The 17491-nt window shown below is 62.0% G+C and overlaps 1 protein-coding gene across 1 annotated transcript in view; it reads left to right on the top strand.

The window, feature by feature from the left end:
• Nucleotides 1–6873: 6873 nt before the first annotated feature.
• LOC105554472 (brain-specific angiogenesis inhibitor 1) overlaps nt 6874–17491 on the top strand; it is a 25692-nt gene continuing 15074 nt past the window's right edge. The window contains exon 1 of the mRNA XM_012000968.1: nt 6874–7657. Coding sequence (XP_011856358.1) covers nt 6874–7657 — 784 coding nt within the window. The remainder of the gene's footprint in view (nt 7658–17491) is intronic.

The raw sequence follows: 17491 nt of genomic DNA on the forward strand, positions 1-17491 counted from the left end.
GGGGAACTGCAGGCTGCGATCACCTTGCCCTCTGTGGGTGGGGGGTCGGATGAAGGTCTGTGTGCCAGGGCAGAGCATGGGGCCAGCCAGAGCAGAGCTTGGCACAGCACAGGGCCCCTTCTGCCTCAGCTCCAGCTGTGGTCTCTGTAGGAAGGGCCTTTCTCTCCCCGCCAGCGGCTCTGGCCAGATTCTTTGGGCACCCCTGTGCCCAGGCAGCTGGGTGGGGCTGGGCCTGGCAGGCCCTGTGAACATGGTGGACTCCCACGCCCTTGGGGGGCCCACCCTCAGGGGGTCCGACCCTGCTGGCAGCCCTGCCCACCCCGGCCTGCCTCTGCTGTGGGTGGCACGTGACCTGGGCTCCCTATGGGCAGGCCTAGCTACCCTGCAGGTTGGCCAATGGGGGTGTAGTTGGCACAAGCTGGGGTAGGGCAGGTGGCTTCTGGGGGTCACCCTGTGGCGGGGAGGCTATCTCGGCACCCCCTCCTTGGCTTGTCTAGTCCCTGACTCTCTGGCCCACTTCTCATGGCTCTGAACCCCTGAGACACACAAATAAGTTGTCCTGGGCCCGTGTCAGGGCCCCTGCCAGGACCTCACAGGCGGGGGACGGTGCTGCCTCTGCTTCCGGTGACCAGGCCGCTTGAATGGGAGCCGTAGGCACCCTGAACGAGGAAGGCCAGCCGTCTGCCTCCCAGCCCCCTGGGCAGTCGGTGCCGAGGGTGCCCACCCCACCCCTCCCCCCGTGCAGCCTTTTCTCAGGACACACAGGCGGGCACTGTTCAGACGGCCGGCAGGACAACAGAGTGCCTTTTGTGGCTGGCGTCTGGGGATGCCATTGGTGGCCTGGGGTGGGCGGGGAGGGGACGCAGGAGGCCTGGGCCCAGGGTCGGGTCTGTCCGGTGTGGACTGGACCCAGAGTGGGCTCGGGATGCTGAGCCTCACGGAGGAGCCCCAGTGCCCGAGAGAAGGGCCTTGGACAGCATCCACCGCCCCGGGTGGGATGGTGGAGAAACCGAGGTGCAGGGTGTGATTGGAACCCAGGCCTGGTGGCAGGGTGGGGTGTGTGTCTGCAGTTTGCACAGGCACAGGATGGCGGCGGGAGGCGGCTGCGGTGCCTCTCGTCTGAGGGTGTCTGTGATGGGGGTCACTGCCTTGCCCACCTCATGCAGAAGCTGGGAGATTGAAGGAGGGGTTCGTGTATAATCTCAGGCCCGTTGCTGGCCTGCGGTCAGTGCGTAGTGAACGCTGGTGCCCTCTTCCCCTCACCATGGCTCCCAACTCTGCTCCCTGGCCCAGCGTGGCTGGCTCCTGCTGTCCCACCTCTCTGGGTCCCCTGTCTGCCAGCCCAGGCCCTCTCCCTGTCACCTCTGCCCAGAGACCAGCAGCACTCCCCGCCCTGCCCTTAGGCCACCTCGCAGAAGCTGGCCAGCCTCCTCTGCAGCAGAAGAGATGGGGGCTAGACAGCAGAAAGAACTTCCTGACAACAAGGGCAGTTTGACCCTGGAGAAGGTGACGAGAAAGGCAGAAACCTGTGAGGGCTTTGCTGGTAATTGGTCACTGTCCTTGGGAAGCTGAGGGGCAGTGGGTAGCGGGAACTGCTGTTACCCAGGCCGAGATATGGAAACCAATGACCAGAGAAGTGGCCTGTGGTTTGGGGACAAAGACAATTGCTCACTTCTCTGCAAGACAGTTGATGACGGTTTTGCCACTAAATTTTAACACTTAGAGACAGAAGTGGCCAGCCCCCACACTGGTCCCCCAGCAATGAGGGCAGCCCATGAGCCTCTCCCAGCCTGTCACCTGTGGCCTGGATGCCCGGAGCTTTCTGTCTTCATAGTGGAGGCCTGGCGTGGGGTGGGCTCAGGGGTCAGCCAGGCCTCAACCTTCAGGGTCCCTGACTGCTGCGTAGAGCAGGCCTTTGGAGGATGAGGCTGGAAAGGCCTGCTGGGGAAATCAAGGCACCTGCTGGAGAAGCACAGAGCTTGGATTTTGAGGGGCCAGGGCCAACCCCCGGGGCCCCGGGGCATCCTCCCAACCGAGGGGACCTGGGAGCTTGTGTGGCCGAGGGGAGGAGGGTGAGCCAGCCCAGGGGAGCCGAGGCCGGAGGTGCGGCTGTGCAGATACCACAGCAGCTGCCCCAGGGTGGGGCCACTGTTGGCCTCAGACCTGGACCCCTTTCTCCAAGGCTGTGACTGTGGTTCTCGATAAACATACCCTGTGGGGCACGCTCTCCTCTCCCAGCCCCATCTCTGGCCCTGCATCCCAGCAAGTACAGCACTAAGCCCAGGCTGTCCCACTGCCACGTGGCCTTGTATAAATGTGCCACATGTGTGTCTTCACGCTCACATATGCACACTCACAGGCACACATGTGCACACACATATGCACTTGGGCACACACAGGCACACATGTGTGCACACATGTACATGCACTCGTGCACACACACGTTGACACACACACATCTGCTTCTCCCCGTCCACATCTCAGCAGGGGCCACCAGCCCCTCCTCCACTTGCACACTGGAAGTCTCCTGTGACCCTGTCCGAATTAACCTTCCTCCTGGCCTGGACACTACACAGGCCCACTCCTGCCCCCAGCAGGCAGAGGGACCCACTCATCCTCAGGGCCCCACTCAGGTGCTGACCCCTCTGGGATGCCACCCTGGGTGCCAGGAAGGATCAGTAGCCTCCCCTGCATGCCCCACCCCGTCTCAGCTAGACTGTCAGCCGACACTGCAGCCATGTGAGCTGGGCTGCAGTGCCTGGCTCGGGTCTGGCATGGGGGGACAGGAGCCTGAGGAGGTGGTCCCTGGTTACCCCGGCCTTGGCCAGCTCTCTGCCCACCTGGGCCTGTCTTGGAGTGGTCCCATTGGAAGGTTGTGGGCAGGTGGGGTGCAGGAGACCTCGGATGGCTCAGGGATGGGTGGGTCTGCTGGGGGCAGGGCAGAGGGTGAGTGTGGCAGGTTGGGGGGAGCCCGTGCCCACTGGCAGGCTCAGGGGCTATCAGCCAAGACAATGGCCTGAGCTCCTGCCCAGCGTTGCCCAGTGGCCCAACCAGAAAAGGCAGGGTCGGGCCAGTTCTGTGGGTCTCAAATTCATGTCAGCTGGGCCGGCCTTGTGGCCAATAGGGCTTCTCCCAAGGCCTGCGCGGGGAGCAGCTCAGTCAGAGATGTTTTAGGGGACGCTGGGGAGCCAGGAAGTAACCTGAGCCCTCCTTCCCCACACCCCCCCTCGACTTGCTGATGGCCCTTGTGGTCCCTCCTGTGGAACCCCAGGGCTTCAAGGTTTAAGAATCCCAGGGATGGGCACTTCTGGGTCATCTCCTGGCCCCGAGACAGTCCGCTGAGGACCCAAGTCCCTGCCGGGGCACTGGGCGTTGCCCTGCCAGACCCTTAGCCCCTCCTCCCTGCAGGTACCTCCTACCTCCTCCCTCTCCAGGCCAGAAGTGGGCCATGCACAGTTTCCATGCCTGGCTGGTGCTGGGGCCTCCTCCTTCCACCTCCTGAGCACTCCCCTTCCCCATGGCCACTCCTGGCCCTCACACCCCTCCCTCGGGTCATCACCCCCAGGGTGACCCCAGCACTGCCAGGGTGGGCCTTCTAATGGGCAGTTCTGATAGGGGCACTGGCTGCTTCTCATCCCCTCTGCCACCTCTTGCCTACAGGGTGAGACTCACATCCACAAGAGGGCTCAAGGAGTGGAGTGAGCTGGTGACAATGAGGGGTGACCAGTGATGCCAAGGCCCTAGGGTATGCCAGGAGGCCTCCACTCGGCTCAGCTCTCAAGGGCCCGGGGAAAGTGGCAGGGGTAGGCCCTGGTCCACCTGCTCTGGGGCCATGCTGGGCCATGCTGTGCAGAGAGCATGGGTGGTGACCCACAGGCCCAAGCTGAATTCCAGGCTCAGGTGCCTCATACCGGCTGTGAGCCCCCACCAAGGCACGGCCCCTCTGTGCCCATCTGCAAACTGGATCTGTAACAGGCTGCCTCAGCGACAGAGTGCCTGGCACACACCCTGAATCCCTGTGAACCTGGGATGGACTCTTCTGTGTTTTCTCACCTAGCTGGAGCCTGTCCTGGGACACCCCTCCCTGGCCTGCACAGTCTACATGGCGTTGCGGACACCAGCCGCATCGTGGCCAGCTGGGCTTATAAGGCTATGCCCCCCTTCCAGGCTGCCAGGTTGTACCAGTTTCCAGATGGGATGACCGAGGCATTAAAGACTCCATGCCCGGCCAAAGGCCCACAGCGACTGATCCTTGTATACCCCAGCTCCTGTGCCCGCTCCTGGCACCGCAGGCCCCAGGAACCTGCCCCACCCTAGAAAGGCTGTGGGGTGGAGCTGCCAGGGCCTGGGATGAGGAGGGGAGAGGTGGGCCCTGGCATCTTGAGCTGTGCGGGTCCCTCTTGGGGAAGGTGGTGCATCTGGGGGTGACACCAACTCAGGGTCAGGGCTAACAGGATTGCCTGGGGCCTCCTTGGCACTTGGAGGGGCATGTGGGGCAGTGAGGCTGGCTGGCCTGTGGAGGGGTCAAGGTCATGCTGGGTCAGCACCAGTTGGGACTGGTGCTCTGCCAGGCTCTACGGATACTCACCCAGGACTGGGCTTACCTGGGACTGTAGCGCGAGGTGAGGCTGGGTGGGACTCACACAGGCAGGTGGGACCTGCCCACAGCCACTGTCTCTCCATGGGATGGTGGGGGGCGCCCAGGACAGCCCGGCTCTTCCGTGCCTTGTCCAAGCCCACCCAGCCAAGCGTGTCTGGGGGCAGGACTGGAGGAGGGCTTCCAGGAGGCAGGGGACATGGCAGCGCCTTCCCAGGTCTGCCACAAAGGCGCCAGGATGGGAAGATTGTATTGTAGGTTTGCCCCTTTAAAAAAAGCTTTTCTCTTGGGAGCCCGGAATGTTTGCCAGGAACAAGACCATGGAGGGCAGGTTGGGCCATGTCTGTCCCCGGATCCAGAAGCCCCAGCCAGCTTCCTTCCCCCGCTGGGAGCACTTCCTGCACCCCCCTGGCTAAAATTCCCCCACCCAGCTCTTAATCTCTTGCTGAGAGCAGTGGGGCACCCATCCCACTTTACAGATGAGGAAACTGAGGCTCTGTGGTGAGACTTGTCCGGGGCCACTCTGCAGTCCCGGGCACAGCCTGAGTCCAGCCTCCGGCCTCCTGGCTCCCATGGGCTCGGAGCCTCTGCTCAGGCCAGGACCAGGCCTCGAGGCTGCCTGGGCCCAGCTCCCTGCTCTGCCTACAAGGCTATGCAGGAAGGACGCCAGGAGGGGACTGCAGAGCAGTGACTGACCTTGTGTTGCCGGCCAGCTGGGCCTGGGCAGCAGGAAGCAGCAAGTCCCATGGGCGGGCAACCAGCATCTGCGTGGTCAGCAGAGCGGAGGCATCCCCACCAGGAGGCCGGGTGGCCTCGGGGAGGGAGACTGGCTGCAGCTCCCCTCCCTCCCGCACTGGCTCGGCTGCTGGGTGGGATGGACGGTGTGGCCAGAGGCCTTGGAGGTGGTGAGGAGACTGAGGTCTGTAGGCAGAAGGAGCTTGCCAAGGTCCACAGCGAAGTGAATGCCCGCTGGGCCCAGGGCAACCCCTGATCCAGGGCCTTCGCTGCGCCTCTGCTCACCTGTGCCAGTGTGAGTGGGCAGTCACTCAACCTGGGCCCTCTCCTGGAGCTGGGAGGTATCTCCTGGTGGCACAAATTTGGGGTCAGCCTGGGGCTCATGTACAGGTTCTCCCACCCACTCACTGTGACGGGGTAAATTATGCATTCTCTCTGTGTCTCAGTTTTCCCATCATGAATGATGGGAAGTAATGCTAGCCTTGCAGAGGAAGGGCGGAGGTGAGGTGGCTCCTGGTGGCTCCATCCCCCTCTCCATCCCTCCTCAGGCCCTGTGCCTGTAGCTTTAGGGCATGAAGGGCCACGTGGGAGGGCCGAAGGAGAGCTTCCTGGCAGGAGCACCAGCTGGGTACAGGACGCTGGAGGCTGCAGAGGGCAGTCCTGGGGGGCACCAAATCTGAACCCCTCTCACCCCAAAGATCCAGTCACTGTTGTTGAGGCTCTACACCCCCTTCCTGCTCCCCAAGCCTTTAGAAGGGGCTCGGGGGCCAAACTGGAGGCTGGGGAATGGCCCGAGTAACCTTTCTCCCGTGCTCCGGGCCCACTTCCCTTCCCACGGGGTTTGCAGAATCTTCCTGGGAAGGAGGAAGGTTAGAGAGGAGGGACCAAGGTCAGTAGGAGAGAGAGAGCCTGAGAGAGCTGCACCCTTCACTCACAGAGGGGCAGCCACACAGAGTGAGGGGAGCGGGCAGGCAGGCAGGCCAGGGCCCCCGGGAGCCACGCCAGGCTGCCTGGGCAAAAGGGCACCGCCAAAAGCCCCAGGTGCAGTGCCAGCCCCTCCCTGCTCAGGCTTGGGTAGAGGCGGAGGTACTTTGTTCCCCAAGCTGGGCCACTGCCCCTGCAGGTGGTCACGCTGGTGGGTGGCAGACAGACAGGTGGACGGAGCAGGTGCCTGGGAGGGTGCCAGGGCCTGTGTCTGTGGCCCAAAGTCCTCCTGCCCTCTTTGGGAGCCGGCTGAGCTGCCTCCTCTGAGACAGCCCCCTCCTCCCAGAGCCCATGACTCCCCAGGGGCTCACTCTGACCCTCTGCTCTTTCTCTTCCAGATGCTGCTGGTGGCCATAGGCTGGCACCAGGGCCCTAGACTTTAGAAGCCGTTGCTGCTCTCTCTGTCACCTGAAGCGGGGCCCTCTCCCATTCCACCCTTGCCCCGCCTCCCTGCCCCCGCCCGGCCAGCCCTGCCCGCCGCCGGACCCTGGCATGTCAAGGCCTGGTCCGTGCCTGCCTGCCCAGCCCGCGGAACCCCGGCGGCCCCGCGAGCTAGGATGAGGGGCCAGGCCGCCGCCCCGGGCCCCGTCTGGATCCTCGCCCCGCTGCTGCTGCTGCTGCTGCTGCTGGGGCGCCGCGCGCGGGCTGCCACCGGAGCAGACGCAGGGCCGGGGCCCGAGCCGTGCGCCACACTGGTGCAGGGAAAGTTCTTCGGCTACTTCTCAGCGGCCGCTGTGTTCCCGGCCAACGCCTCGCGCTGTTCCTGGACGCTGCGCAACCCGGATCCGCGGCGCTACACTCTGTACATGAAAGTGGCCAAGGCGCCCGTGCCCTGCAGCGGCCCCGGCCGCGTCCGCACCTACCAGTTCGACTCTTTCCTCGAGTCCACGCGCACCTACCTGGGCGTGGAGAGCTTCGACGAGGTGCTGCGGCTCTGCGACCCCTCCGCACCCCTGGCCTTCCTGCAGGCCAGCAAGCAGTTCCTGCAGATGCGGCGCCAGCAGCCGCCCCAGGACGACGAACTCGGGCCGCGGGTTGGGCCGCCGGGCCCCAGCGACGACTTCTCCGTGGAGTACCTAGTGGTGGGGAACCGCAACCCCAGCCGTGCCGCCTGTCAGATGCTGTGCCGCTGGCTGGACGCGTGTCTGGCCGGTAGCCGCAGCTCGCACCCCTGCGGGATCATGCAGACCCCCTGTGCCTGCCTGGGCGGCGAGGCGGGCGGCCCTGCCGCGGGCCCCCTGACCCCCCGCGGGGATGTCTGCTTGAGAGATGCGGTGGCTGGTGGCCCTGAAAACTGCCTCACCAGCCTGACCCAGGACCGGGGCGGGCACGGCGCCACAGGTGAGGGACTGGCGGGGAAACCTTCGGACAGGGGAGATGGGCAGATAGGGGAAGGTGAGCAGACAGGGGAGGCGGGTGGATGGAGGAAATGGGCGGATAGAGGAGGTGGGCGGACAGGCGGAGGTGGGTGGGCAGGGGAGGTGGGTGAGGGTCTTCTTCCGCAGGGCTGCCCTGGTTAGCACCGCTGTCTGGGGAGTATGCACCCTGGCACCCTCCCAGGCGCCTGCTCCATCCACCTGTGCACAGAGTAAGAGTGAAGGTCACTGCAAGTGTGCAGGGCCAGCCCGGGCACTCGGTGGGTGCTTGTTGAGCGTTGAAGGCCTAATTTCCTCCAGGATGGGAAAGGGTCATCCTCCTGGCTGGGAGAGGGCCCATCCTTTCTCTCCGGCAGGACAACTTTAATGAGTCAGAGGCCGCAGGGGCCGGGGGCTGGGGGCGGCAGGAGCCTGTGGGGCTGGATGATGCTCCTGGGGACTCCGGCTGCGTGGAAAGGTGGGCAGGTGGGCTCTGTGGAGATGTGGTCAGGAGATGAGGTTTTGGGTTGAGTATGGTCTGGGTGGATGAATCACATCTGCCATGCGCTCTAGGTGCTGGGGCCGGGGCTGCAGCAGTGAAAACCCTCGAGATCCCTGTTCTCAGGAAGCTGCGTAAGGGAGGAAGGAAAGCCCTAAGCAAGAAGACACGAGCAGCCAGGCGTCGGGCAGCGATGAGAACCTTGCACAAGAACCAGGCAGGGCCAGCCCGGCACGGCAGGGTTGCTGTTGTACCTGGAGGTCAGGGAGGCTGTGAGGACCAGGGACCTTGTTCAAAGCTCGGGACAGGTGGGGGAACCTCATGCCAGGAAGAGAGAACGGCAAGTGCAGAGGCCTGGGTGGCTTTGTGCCCAGAGAGCACAGAGGGGCAGGGGCCAGTCCTGTGGGGCTGCCAGCCTCTGGGACACTGACTTTTCCTGCTAATGAGGCAGGAACCTGCACAGGAGCAGGGTCCTCGGGGTAGACCCTTGTGGGGGCCCAGTGGGCCTCAGTGCAGGAGATGGGTCCTGTACACACCTAAGGCATGGAGACCCCTTGCTGACGGGTGACGTGCAAGAAAGAAAAGGAAGCCCAGGGTTTTGGTCGCAGCATCTGGGAGGATGGGGGGATTGGAGGGGTTTGAGTTTGCAATGCCAGGCGGGGGCTGACTGCATACATCGAGTGTTTGGGGGTGAGGCCAGGCTGTGTACTCAAGGCTGGAGGGCCATCTTGGGGCAGTGGGACTCTTAGGGGTATCCAGGGGCCTTGACTTCTCTGGGGCCAGTGAGGCCTGTGGACTCCTCCTCAGAATTTTGTGTTTAAAGGCACAAAACAGGCTACACAGGGCTACAAAGGAAGCCAGTTATGCTGGAGCATGGTTCTACCCATGACTCGGGGCCATGGATCCCAGATGAGAAGCCTCTGTGAGGCTGTGAGTGGGGCTAGAGAGGGGCCAGGGGAAGGAGGGACAGGAATGAGGCTCGGCCCACCCCTCCAGTGGCCCGAGGAGAAGGGAGGCACTGCCCCTGGGCAGTGGGGGGCCAGGAAGCCAAGTGGTCATCCCGTGTTGGGACAGGTGGGCACATCAGTGGTGTCAGGTGCCGCCAGCGGCTGGGTGGGAGGGGCTGAGGACCAAGCCCCCACCAGGCAGAGTGGAGGTCACTGTGGCCTTGGCGAGGGCGGCTTCCACGGTATGGCAGGGATGAGCACCTGAGAGGGACTGGGGAGAGAACAAAGCAGAGTATGGAGGGCTCTTTCAGGGAGCAGAGATGGGGCGATGGATGGTTTGGGAGGTGGGAGGCTGCAGGAGGACTGGGCCCAGTGGTCACAGGCACACCTGGCCATGCATCTTGCTCTGCCACTCCTGGTCACTTAACCCCTCGGAGCCTTGGTTCCTTCCTTGGCAGAACACCAACTCCTTGGCAGGGTGTTTCCCTCCGATTGGTGGGTCTCGGGCCCGGCCCAAGATTACACCCACTACTGGAGAGCTGGTTGTTAGCAGCTTCAGGGGGCAGCAGCTCTGCCATTCCTAATAGTGCTCGGAGCAGCGTGGAGCTTGTTGGAAAGAGCTGGCGGGACAGACGCATGTGATGCATGGAGAGGCTGGGGCACCGTGTGACGTGAGTGTCAGAGGGAGCGCCGAGCTTCACTCCTCACTGGGCACCTACTGAGTGCAGGCACCCTGGGGTGTAAGGTGGTCGGTCCTCCCGTGGGAGATCCCACGTTATCTTGGGAACCCAAGGGCCTTAGCAGGGCTTTGGGCAGAAGAGCCAGATGGTTGGGCTGTGAGTGCAGAACAGACGCCAGCCCCAAGGGGAAGCCTGAGACAGGCTGGCAGCTGGTGCAGGCATTCGGGAGGGGACTGCCACTGGCCTGGTCAGGACGTAGCAGCAGCATCGAGAGGGAAGAGGAGGTCCTTGGGGGTGCAGCTGATGATCGACTTACTGATGAAAGGATGTGGACATGGGCATGGAGCTCCTCCCAGGTGTCCCACCAGAAAGGAGGATGTCGGCTGAATTGAGGAAGTGGGGCTGGGGTGGCAGGGAGAAGAAGATCTGGAGGTCAGAGTGGGACTTGAGTGTGAGCTGCCCGTGAGGCAGCCAGCTGGCAGTGTCACGTGAACAGGCAACTCTGACACCTGGAGCACCAGGACAGGGCGAGGGAGGGGCAAGGGATGCTTGAAAATAGCTTCTGAGCCACATATGCAAAGCCCCAGGGCCTGGGTTCAAATCCCAGCCTGACCCGGCTTGCTGTGTCCCTGGGCCAATTCCATCAGCTCTCTCATCCCCTCAGGCCCCTCATCTTTAAAACAGAAAGAGTAAAAATATCTTGTTTCCTAGATTGCCCTGAGGAATGAGAACAGGGGTGAAGTGTTTCTGAGCAGAAGCGATGTTGACGATGAAATATCAATATCCTCTCGTATTCTTAGGCAGGGGGACTCTAGAGGGCTCAGGGAGCAGAGACAGACGGGAGGCAGGGATATTCCAGCAGCTGGGGGTGTGCACGGAGATTCTGAGAAAGGGAATGTTTGGAAGTGGTGCTCAGAAGGTGGGAGGATGTGTGTTCACGCATGTAGTCATGCAAGTATGTTGTGTGTGCATGTGTGTTCACGCATGTATGTGTGCAAGTGTGGCATGTGCCCATGTTTGCATGCATGGCATACATGTGTGTTCATATGTGCTCATGCATATATGTAGTGTGTGTGCACCCATGTAAGTGTGGGTGCAAGTGTGTGTGTGCATGTGTGCATACATTACACACGTGCTTGTGTGCGCCACATGCATGCATGGTGTGAATGTGTATCGAGGCTGGGCTCTGTGCAGCAATTTGACAGAACACAGGTAAAGGCTGTGGGGCAGGGGCCATTGGCCTTATGGAAAGATGGCTGGAGGGTACATTGACTCAGCTGCTGGCAACATGAAGCAGGGAGCTTGTCATCTTGTGCAGCAGGGAGTGGAATGTGGTCACCCGGGCCCAGAGACTATTCAGACCCTAGTGCCCATGCCCTGTGCCCAGAAGGCCCTGATGCTTCCAGGACCACAGGAGCAAAAGTGATCTCAGTAGTAATAGTCATTTATTGAGTGTTTACTTTGTGCCGGAGGCACCCGCATTTGAACAGCCCTTGAGATAAGCTCCGTGGAGGCACCCTCTGCCTCAGGGCCTTCGCGTGGCTGTTCCCTCTGCCAGAAACAGTCTTTCCCAGAGACCCGCGGGGCTCCCGCCTTCCAGTCCTCAGGCAGATGTGACCTTTCAGTGCAGGCTACCCTGACCGTCCTGTTTAAAATGGCAGCAGCTCTGGCCCCACTCTCTGGCCCTTTATCCTGCCTCTGTCTCTGCATGCGTCACCTCTCAACATACTGCATAATTTCCCTTATTTGTTGTGTCCACTTCTGATTGTCCAGGCCAGGATGTAAGCAACACAAAGCAGGCATTGCCGGTTTCCTGATGTGCCCCCCAGAGTGTAGAACAGTACCTGGGAGCAGCAGGCACTCAGTCAGTCCATGTTGTAGAAAACCAGACACAGACATGTTAAGGCAGCGGCCAGGGCCACACGGCTTGTAAGTGGTAGGCTGATGGCAGAGCTACTTGATGCTGCCACCGGGTGGTAACACTAGGGCTTCTGCAGTGAGCTCTGCTCAGAGCTGTGCGTGTGTGTGCATGTGTGTGCGTGTGTGCCTGTGTGTGAATGTGTGTGTGCATGTGTGTGACTGTGTGAGTGAGTGTGCGTGCATGTGTGCATGTGTGTGAATGTGAGTGCGTGCATGTACGTGTGTGAATGTGTGTGTGCGTGCACATGTGTATGAGTGTGAATGTGTGAGTGCATGCGTGAGTGTATGTGAGTGCGTATGTGTCCGTGTGTATGTGTGCGTGTGCGTGTGGGGGATGGGGTGTCATGAGGACCAGAGAGGCAGGTGACCATTCAGCAGACACATAGCTGAGTGGAGGCAGGGTCGACCCCAGATCCTGCCAGCTGAGACCTGTGCCCAGAGAGCTTTGTGCCCTGGCTGTGGGTCCCGGGGACACTGGGACGGGCTTGTCCATCCGTCGCTGCCCCTAGCAGGCAACACACAGCCAAGTGCAGGAGCAAGCAGGGAGCCCAGGCCAGCCCGTGGCCCATTTTCAGCCCTGCCCCCGACACGGCCTGTCCAAATGCCACATGGCCACGTCATGCATCAGACTCTGCAAACACTCCTCAGGCCAAGCAACTGTTCCCCTCCACCTTGCACTGCCCCACGCCCCACGGCCCCCCAGGCTGCCAGGCTCCTCCTGCCGGCTCTCTCTGGCCCTCATCTCGCCACTGCCTCCCTTTGCATTTTTCTGCCTTGGGTGAGATGGGGCTGTTTCTCTCAAGGGTTGTTTTAAATATTCATGTTTTAATTAAAGAATTTTATTGCAGAAGCGACATGGAAGATAATGAAAAAGCAGCGTCCTGGGGCCTGGGAGCAAGTGTGTGTGTCCCTGCGTGCCCTTGTGTGTGTGTGTGTGTGTGTGTCCCTGTGTGTGTGTCCCTATGTGTCCCTGTGTGGTGTGTGTGTCCCTGTGTGTCCCTGTGTGGTGTGTCCCTGTGTGGTGTGTGTCCCTGCATCCTGTGTGTGGTGTGTGTCCTCGTGTGTGTCCTCCGTGTACCCACAGGGAGTGGGTATAGAGGCTGGGCTGGAACTGGGTGTGGAGTGTGAACCCACACTCTGTTGGGCTCCTGGATCCCGCAGGGGAGTGGGAGGCTGTGCTGCTGGCCAAGGGGCTGTGACCGGCCACGGAGCTAGGGTGACCTCCCCGTCCCTGCCTTGCCTCCAGGGTGAGTCAGGCTCAGCCCAGGCCCACCTGTCCAGTGACACCTCGCTCACTCCTGAGGCTGTTGGAGACAGAGTCAGGCTCAGCCCCAACCGCGGGAGCCCGGGAAGTCCTGGGAAGAGGCATCTGGAGGCCTCTCTGGGCTGTGCAGGGGCAGAGGGAGCGGCAAAGGCTGGACTGGAATTTGGAGGGGAGTCAGGACTGGAGTGGAGTTTGGGACTCCAGGTAGTCTCACGGTGACAGGGAGCACTGAGGGACTTGGGAAGGTGCCAAGGCCTCCACTGTCAGGGGTTTCTGGCTTGGACAGGGGAGCCACTCTTTTTGCACAAGGGCCAATTTAGAAAAATCTAGAAAACAAGAAGGCTTCAGTCCCCATCACAGACAACACCCATTTCAGATGGGGATGGCAGGATGGGGCCCGCTGGGAATGATATGCATGGGCCCACCATGCCCTCAGCCCTTCACCTCCTCCGCTCAGAACCAGAACGCACCCCACGCCCGCCCGGCTGCAAGAGAGGCTGAGTCAGGGCCCTGTGTTTGGGTTCCACTTCCCAGAAAGATGGGGAGAAAGGATGTGCAGCTGGCAGCAGACAGCCGGGGTCGGGGCCTGGGAGGTGCGCAGAGACTTGTCCAAGGTCTCCGGGATGGGCCCTGAGCTTTCAGGCTTGTAAACAGGGCACCATTCTCAGGCCAGGGAGCACCTGCCTGATCAAGAAAAGGAAGCAACAAGACTCGGCCAGCTCAGGGAGCCTCAGTTTCCCTCCTGAGAGTTGGAGACAGGACATTACCTGCTTGCAGGGCCTATGTGAGGCTTTCAGGAGATGGAGCCTGGACAGGTTTAGGGGAACCCCACTGCCCTACAAAGTTCATCGCTCTTCTTGGCTCACCTGGGAAGTGGCCTGCCGGATGGTGGGCTCGGCTTCTCAGTCCCATCCTGAGATCCACTGGTGCCCGCCTCTGTGGCGGGAGGAATGAGGGCCGGCCGCTTGGGCCCCGCCTGTAGGAGCTGCTGGCAGCAGGTGGGCTAAGTCAGGCCACAGGGAGCCCCACCCGCCCTCTGGGGCCCTCCTTTCCACGTCCGTGCAGAGGGCCCTGGTCCAGGTCTCAGAGGAGGAGTCTGGGTGCCCCAGGACAGACCCTAACTCAGAGCCTGGGCTGGGGGTGGGGTCATCCCTGGGACACACAGTGGTGCCCAGGACCTGGTGGCAGAGCAGGATGGGAATGGCAGAACTGACCCTCCAGCCCCGGTGCTGCCCGACCTGCTGGACTCGGAAGACCTCTGCTGGCTACAGACAGAAGTGCACAGCTCCCCTCCAGAGGAGAGGCCGGAAGCTGGGGAGGCCCAGCTGGAGGGAGGGACGCCCCCTGCGCCCCCCTGCACCCCCATCCCAGCCAACTCGGGGTGCGGGCTGTGGGGAGCTCACAGCCTCCAGTGTAGGGCGCCAGGGTGGGAAGGACACCAGGAGGCCTCTCACCAAGCACCCTCTCCCCTGGGTGGCCAGGCTGCCTAGGGCCGTTAATTGGCTCTATTCATCCCCTTAATGAGATGGAAATGAGGCTTCCAGACAGAGCTGGCATTGAGTGGGGGAAGAAAGGCGGCTTCTTTCCGGGCCTGGAGGGGCAGCCCACCCCCCAGCCTGCTTGCTGCTCCTCTGCTGCCCCTCACTGCCCACCCAGCTCAGACACACTGGCCACCCAGCAAAGGGTGGCTTGAACACCTCTGCGCCCTGCACTACAGACCCCAGGGGCTCCATCCTGGCTTTGATGCATTCACTGGGCAAACACTTACTGAGTGTCAGCTATGTGAGGGGACACACATAGAAAACAAAACAAGAATAAAAATAGCAGCTACCGTTTTCTCAGTGTTTATTAGTGGCAGGAGTGTGACCAAGATGAAGGATCAGTCTGTGACTGGGATCAGGGCTCAGTATGTGACAGGATCAGGAATTCTGTGTCCAGGACCAGAGGTCAGTCTGTGATGAGGATCAAGGCTCAGTATGTGACCAGGGTCAGGGATCAGTGTGACTAGAATCCAGACTCAGTATGCGTCCAGGGTCAGCTTGTGACCTGGATCAGGGCTCAGCACGGGTCCAAAGTCAGGGCTCAGTATGTGACCAGGGTCAGGGCTTGGTTTGTGGGGGCAGGGTGATCCATCCTCTGGGCCAGTGTCCCCCCTGCACAGCCTCTCCTGATGTGCCCCCGCCCCTTCTCCCCCTACCACATCCTTACCACCTGGGTCACCAAGGTAACCAGCCCTGAAATGAGTGGGTGTTTTGGCAGCTGAGGCCTAACCTGGGTCTATCCTGAAAGGCTGCGCGCTGCAGCAGTTGCCATGGGAACCGAGTGGCATCCTCCGATGAGCCTGGCTTGGACACCCTCTCTCTCCCACCCACTGCCAGTTTCCACGTCACTCAGGCTTCCGCGTGGGGGTTGGGCTGGGATGGCGAGGGGGGTGCTGCAGTACGTGCCACCCTGACCCATTATTGCCAGGCCCGCCTCTCAGGACCCTGTCTGTGCCTTTGCCTCATAATCGGGGGGTGAGATGCCTTCAGCAGGGGAGACCACTGAGGCCTGGAGCGCCTGGGCCCCGGTCAGTCCTGGCAGGAGGCCATAGTCTGGGGGATTGGGGGGCGTTTGGAATCTGACCACCAGTTCAAGTCCAGGTTCCTCTCCTTGTCCTGAGTTAGGGCATGTGACAGGGCAGCCACGAAGGGCCTGTCACCTGTTCCTGTGCTGTGAGCACGTGCCACCCTGTCCTGCCCTTGTGCCCTGGAGGCTGTGCTGGGTCCCCTACCTCCCCTGGCATGGCATGGGCCAAGCACATTGTGAAGGAAGCAGCCAGGTGCTCTCCTCTCTGGGACCTATGGGAGTGTGGCTCTGTGAGGGAAGGGAGAGGGTTCTGCAGCAGGTGTGGGGGCCTGGAAGATTCCCCCCACCTGATGGTCCCCAGCAGGGAGAATGAGGCACCCACTCCTCACACAGCTGTGGCAGGTCAAGTTCCTCTCTTGCATCTCATCCCTGTGCCCCTGGCACCCCCTGCTGGCCATTCCTGGCATAGGTGTGGGGAAGTGGGGCAGGGTGGGGGGTGCTCTGGTTGGACACTGAGTTTGCTGAAAATCAAAGTGGGGCCCCAGGAATCAACTCTGACCCAAATGACAATGCCCACACACCATCCTCCCCACATGCATTTTTGCTGTTTGCCTTCCCACTGCTCAGTCCTGGGAGGTCAGCCACTATCCTCATGTTGTAAATGACGGGAGTGAGGCCAGTGGGTAGTAGAGCCACTGGGGGAACCTGGCGGCTGGAGCTCCCCTGGGGTCTCCTGCAGTCCACACTCCCACTGCGGAAGGCAGGGCCCCTTCCCTGAGGCTCCGAGAGGCCCTGGGGCCCTTCTGGTGGGTCAGGGTGGCCTGTGCTTGGCCTGATTGCTGCCCCGGGGCCTCCCCTGCTGTGCCTGGGATCGAGAGGCCAGATCCCCAGTGCTCCCCAGTGGCAGCATGGGGCAGTGGCCCCAACTTCATGGTGGGTCCCCTCGTGGTGGCCGCCAGCTGTCTCCTCGCCACCTTGGCCAGGAGCAGGCACTTGGCAAGGGCTGAATGCCCTTTCCAAGTCGCCCCGACCCTGCTGCATTGGGTGTGCATTAGCCCAGAGTGCTGGGCAGGAGGCCCAAGCGGGATGCCTGAACGCGGCAGCCCCTTCCTGGCCCCCTGGTGCCGTTGCCCCTCTCTGGCCCACAGATGGCAGTGGCCGTCTCCTGCTTTGTGCTCCTCCATGGCTACCCAGTGCTCCAGGACCATGGGCACTCCAAGTGGCCCAAAGTGTTCTTGGCAGCACGAGGACCCCCGGGGAGCAGAGACTCCTGGGGCATGAGGTCTGGTTTGCTGGGGGAACACAGGTCCATAAAGGCCATGGGCACTGTTAGGGCCGGGATGGAGGAAGACCCACCAGAGAAGCCGAACAGAGTGGCTGGGGTCAGGGCAGGGGCGTGGTGGGGAGGGGCCTGCAGGCATTTGTCCCAGGCTCCCTCGTGTGGCCAGCTGGCCAGGTCCAGGGCAGGCTCAGTCAGGCTGTGCCCTGGGTTCGAGGCCCTGGTTGGATACCAGGTGTGAGGCCTTGGTCACCACTGGTATCCCTGCGTGGGGTGAGGAAGCGGCTGCAGGTCACAGCTGGGGTGTGAAATGTGGAGCCCTGGTGATGAGGATGGTGACCCTCCGCTGAGCCCATGAGGAAACTGAGGCTCTGATGAGCAGGGCCTGGCCAGAAACTGGATGGAGCCTGGGGGCTTCCAGGCGTGCCAGGAAGGAGAGCTTTGGCGGCCAGGCCCCTCCACCCTCTGCTCACCATCAGGACGCTGAGTTGTGAGGCAGCCCTCGAGTGGGCGAAGGTCGTCATCCCTTCATCATCCTGGCAGCAAACCTGTCCAGCGGCGGCTGGCACACGGGGACCCTTCCGGCTCAGGCGTGACCTGAGCTCTCCAGAGTGGACCCGGGAGCTGGGTAGACACCGGACCCCCAGGTCCTCCCAGGCCAGG

This window comes from Mandrillus leucophaeus, unplaced genomic scaffold, assembly GCF_000951045.1.
Source record: "Mandrillus leucophaeus isolate KB7577 unplaced genomic scaffold, Mleu.le_1.0 Scaffold644, whole genome shotgun sequence".
NCBI classification, from domain to species: domain Eukaryota; kingdom Metazoa; phylum Chordata; class Mammalia; order Primates; family Cercopithecidae; genus Mandrillus; species Mandrillus leucophaeus.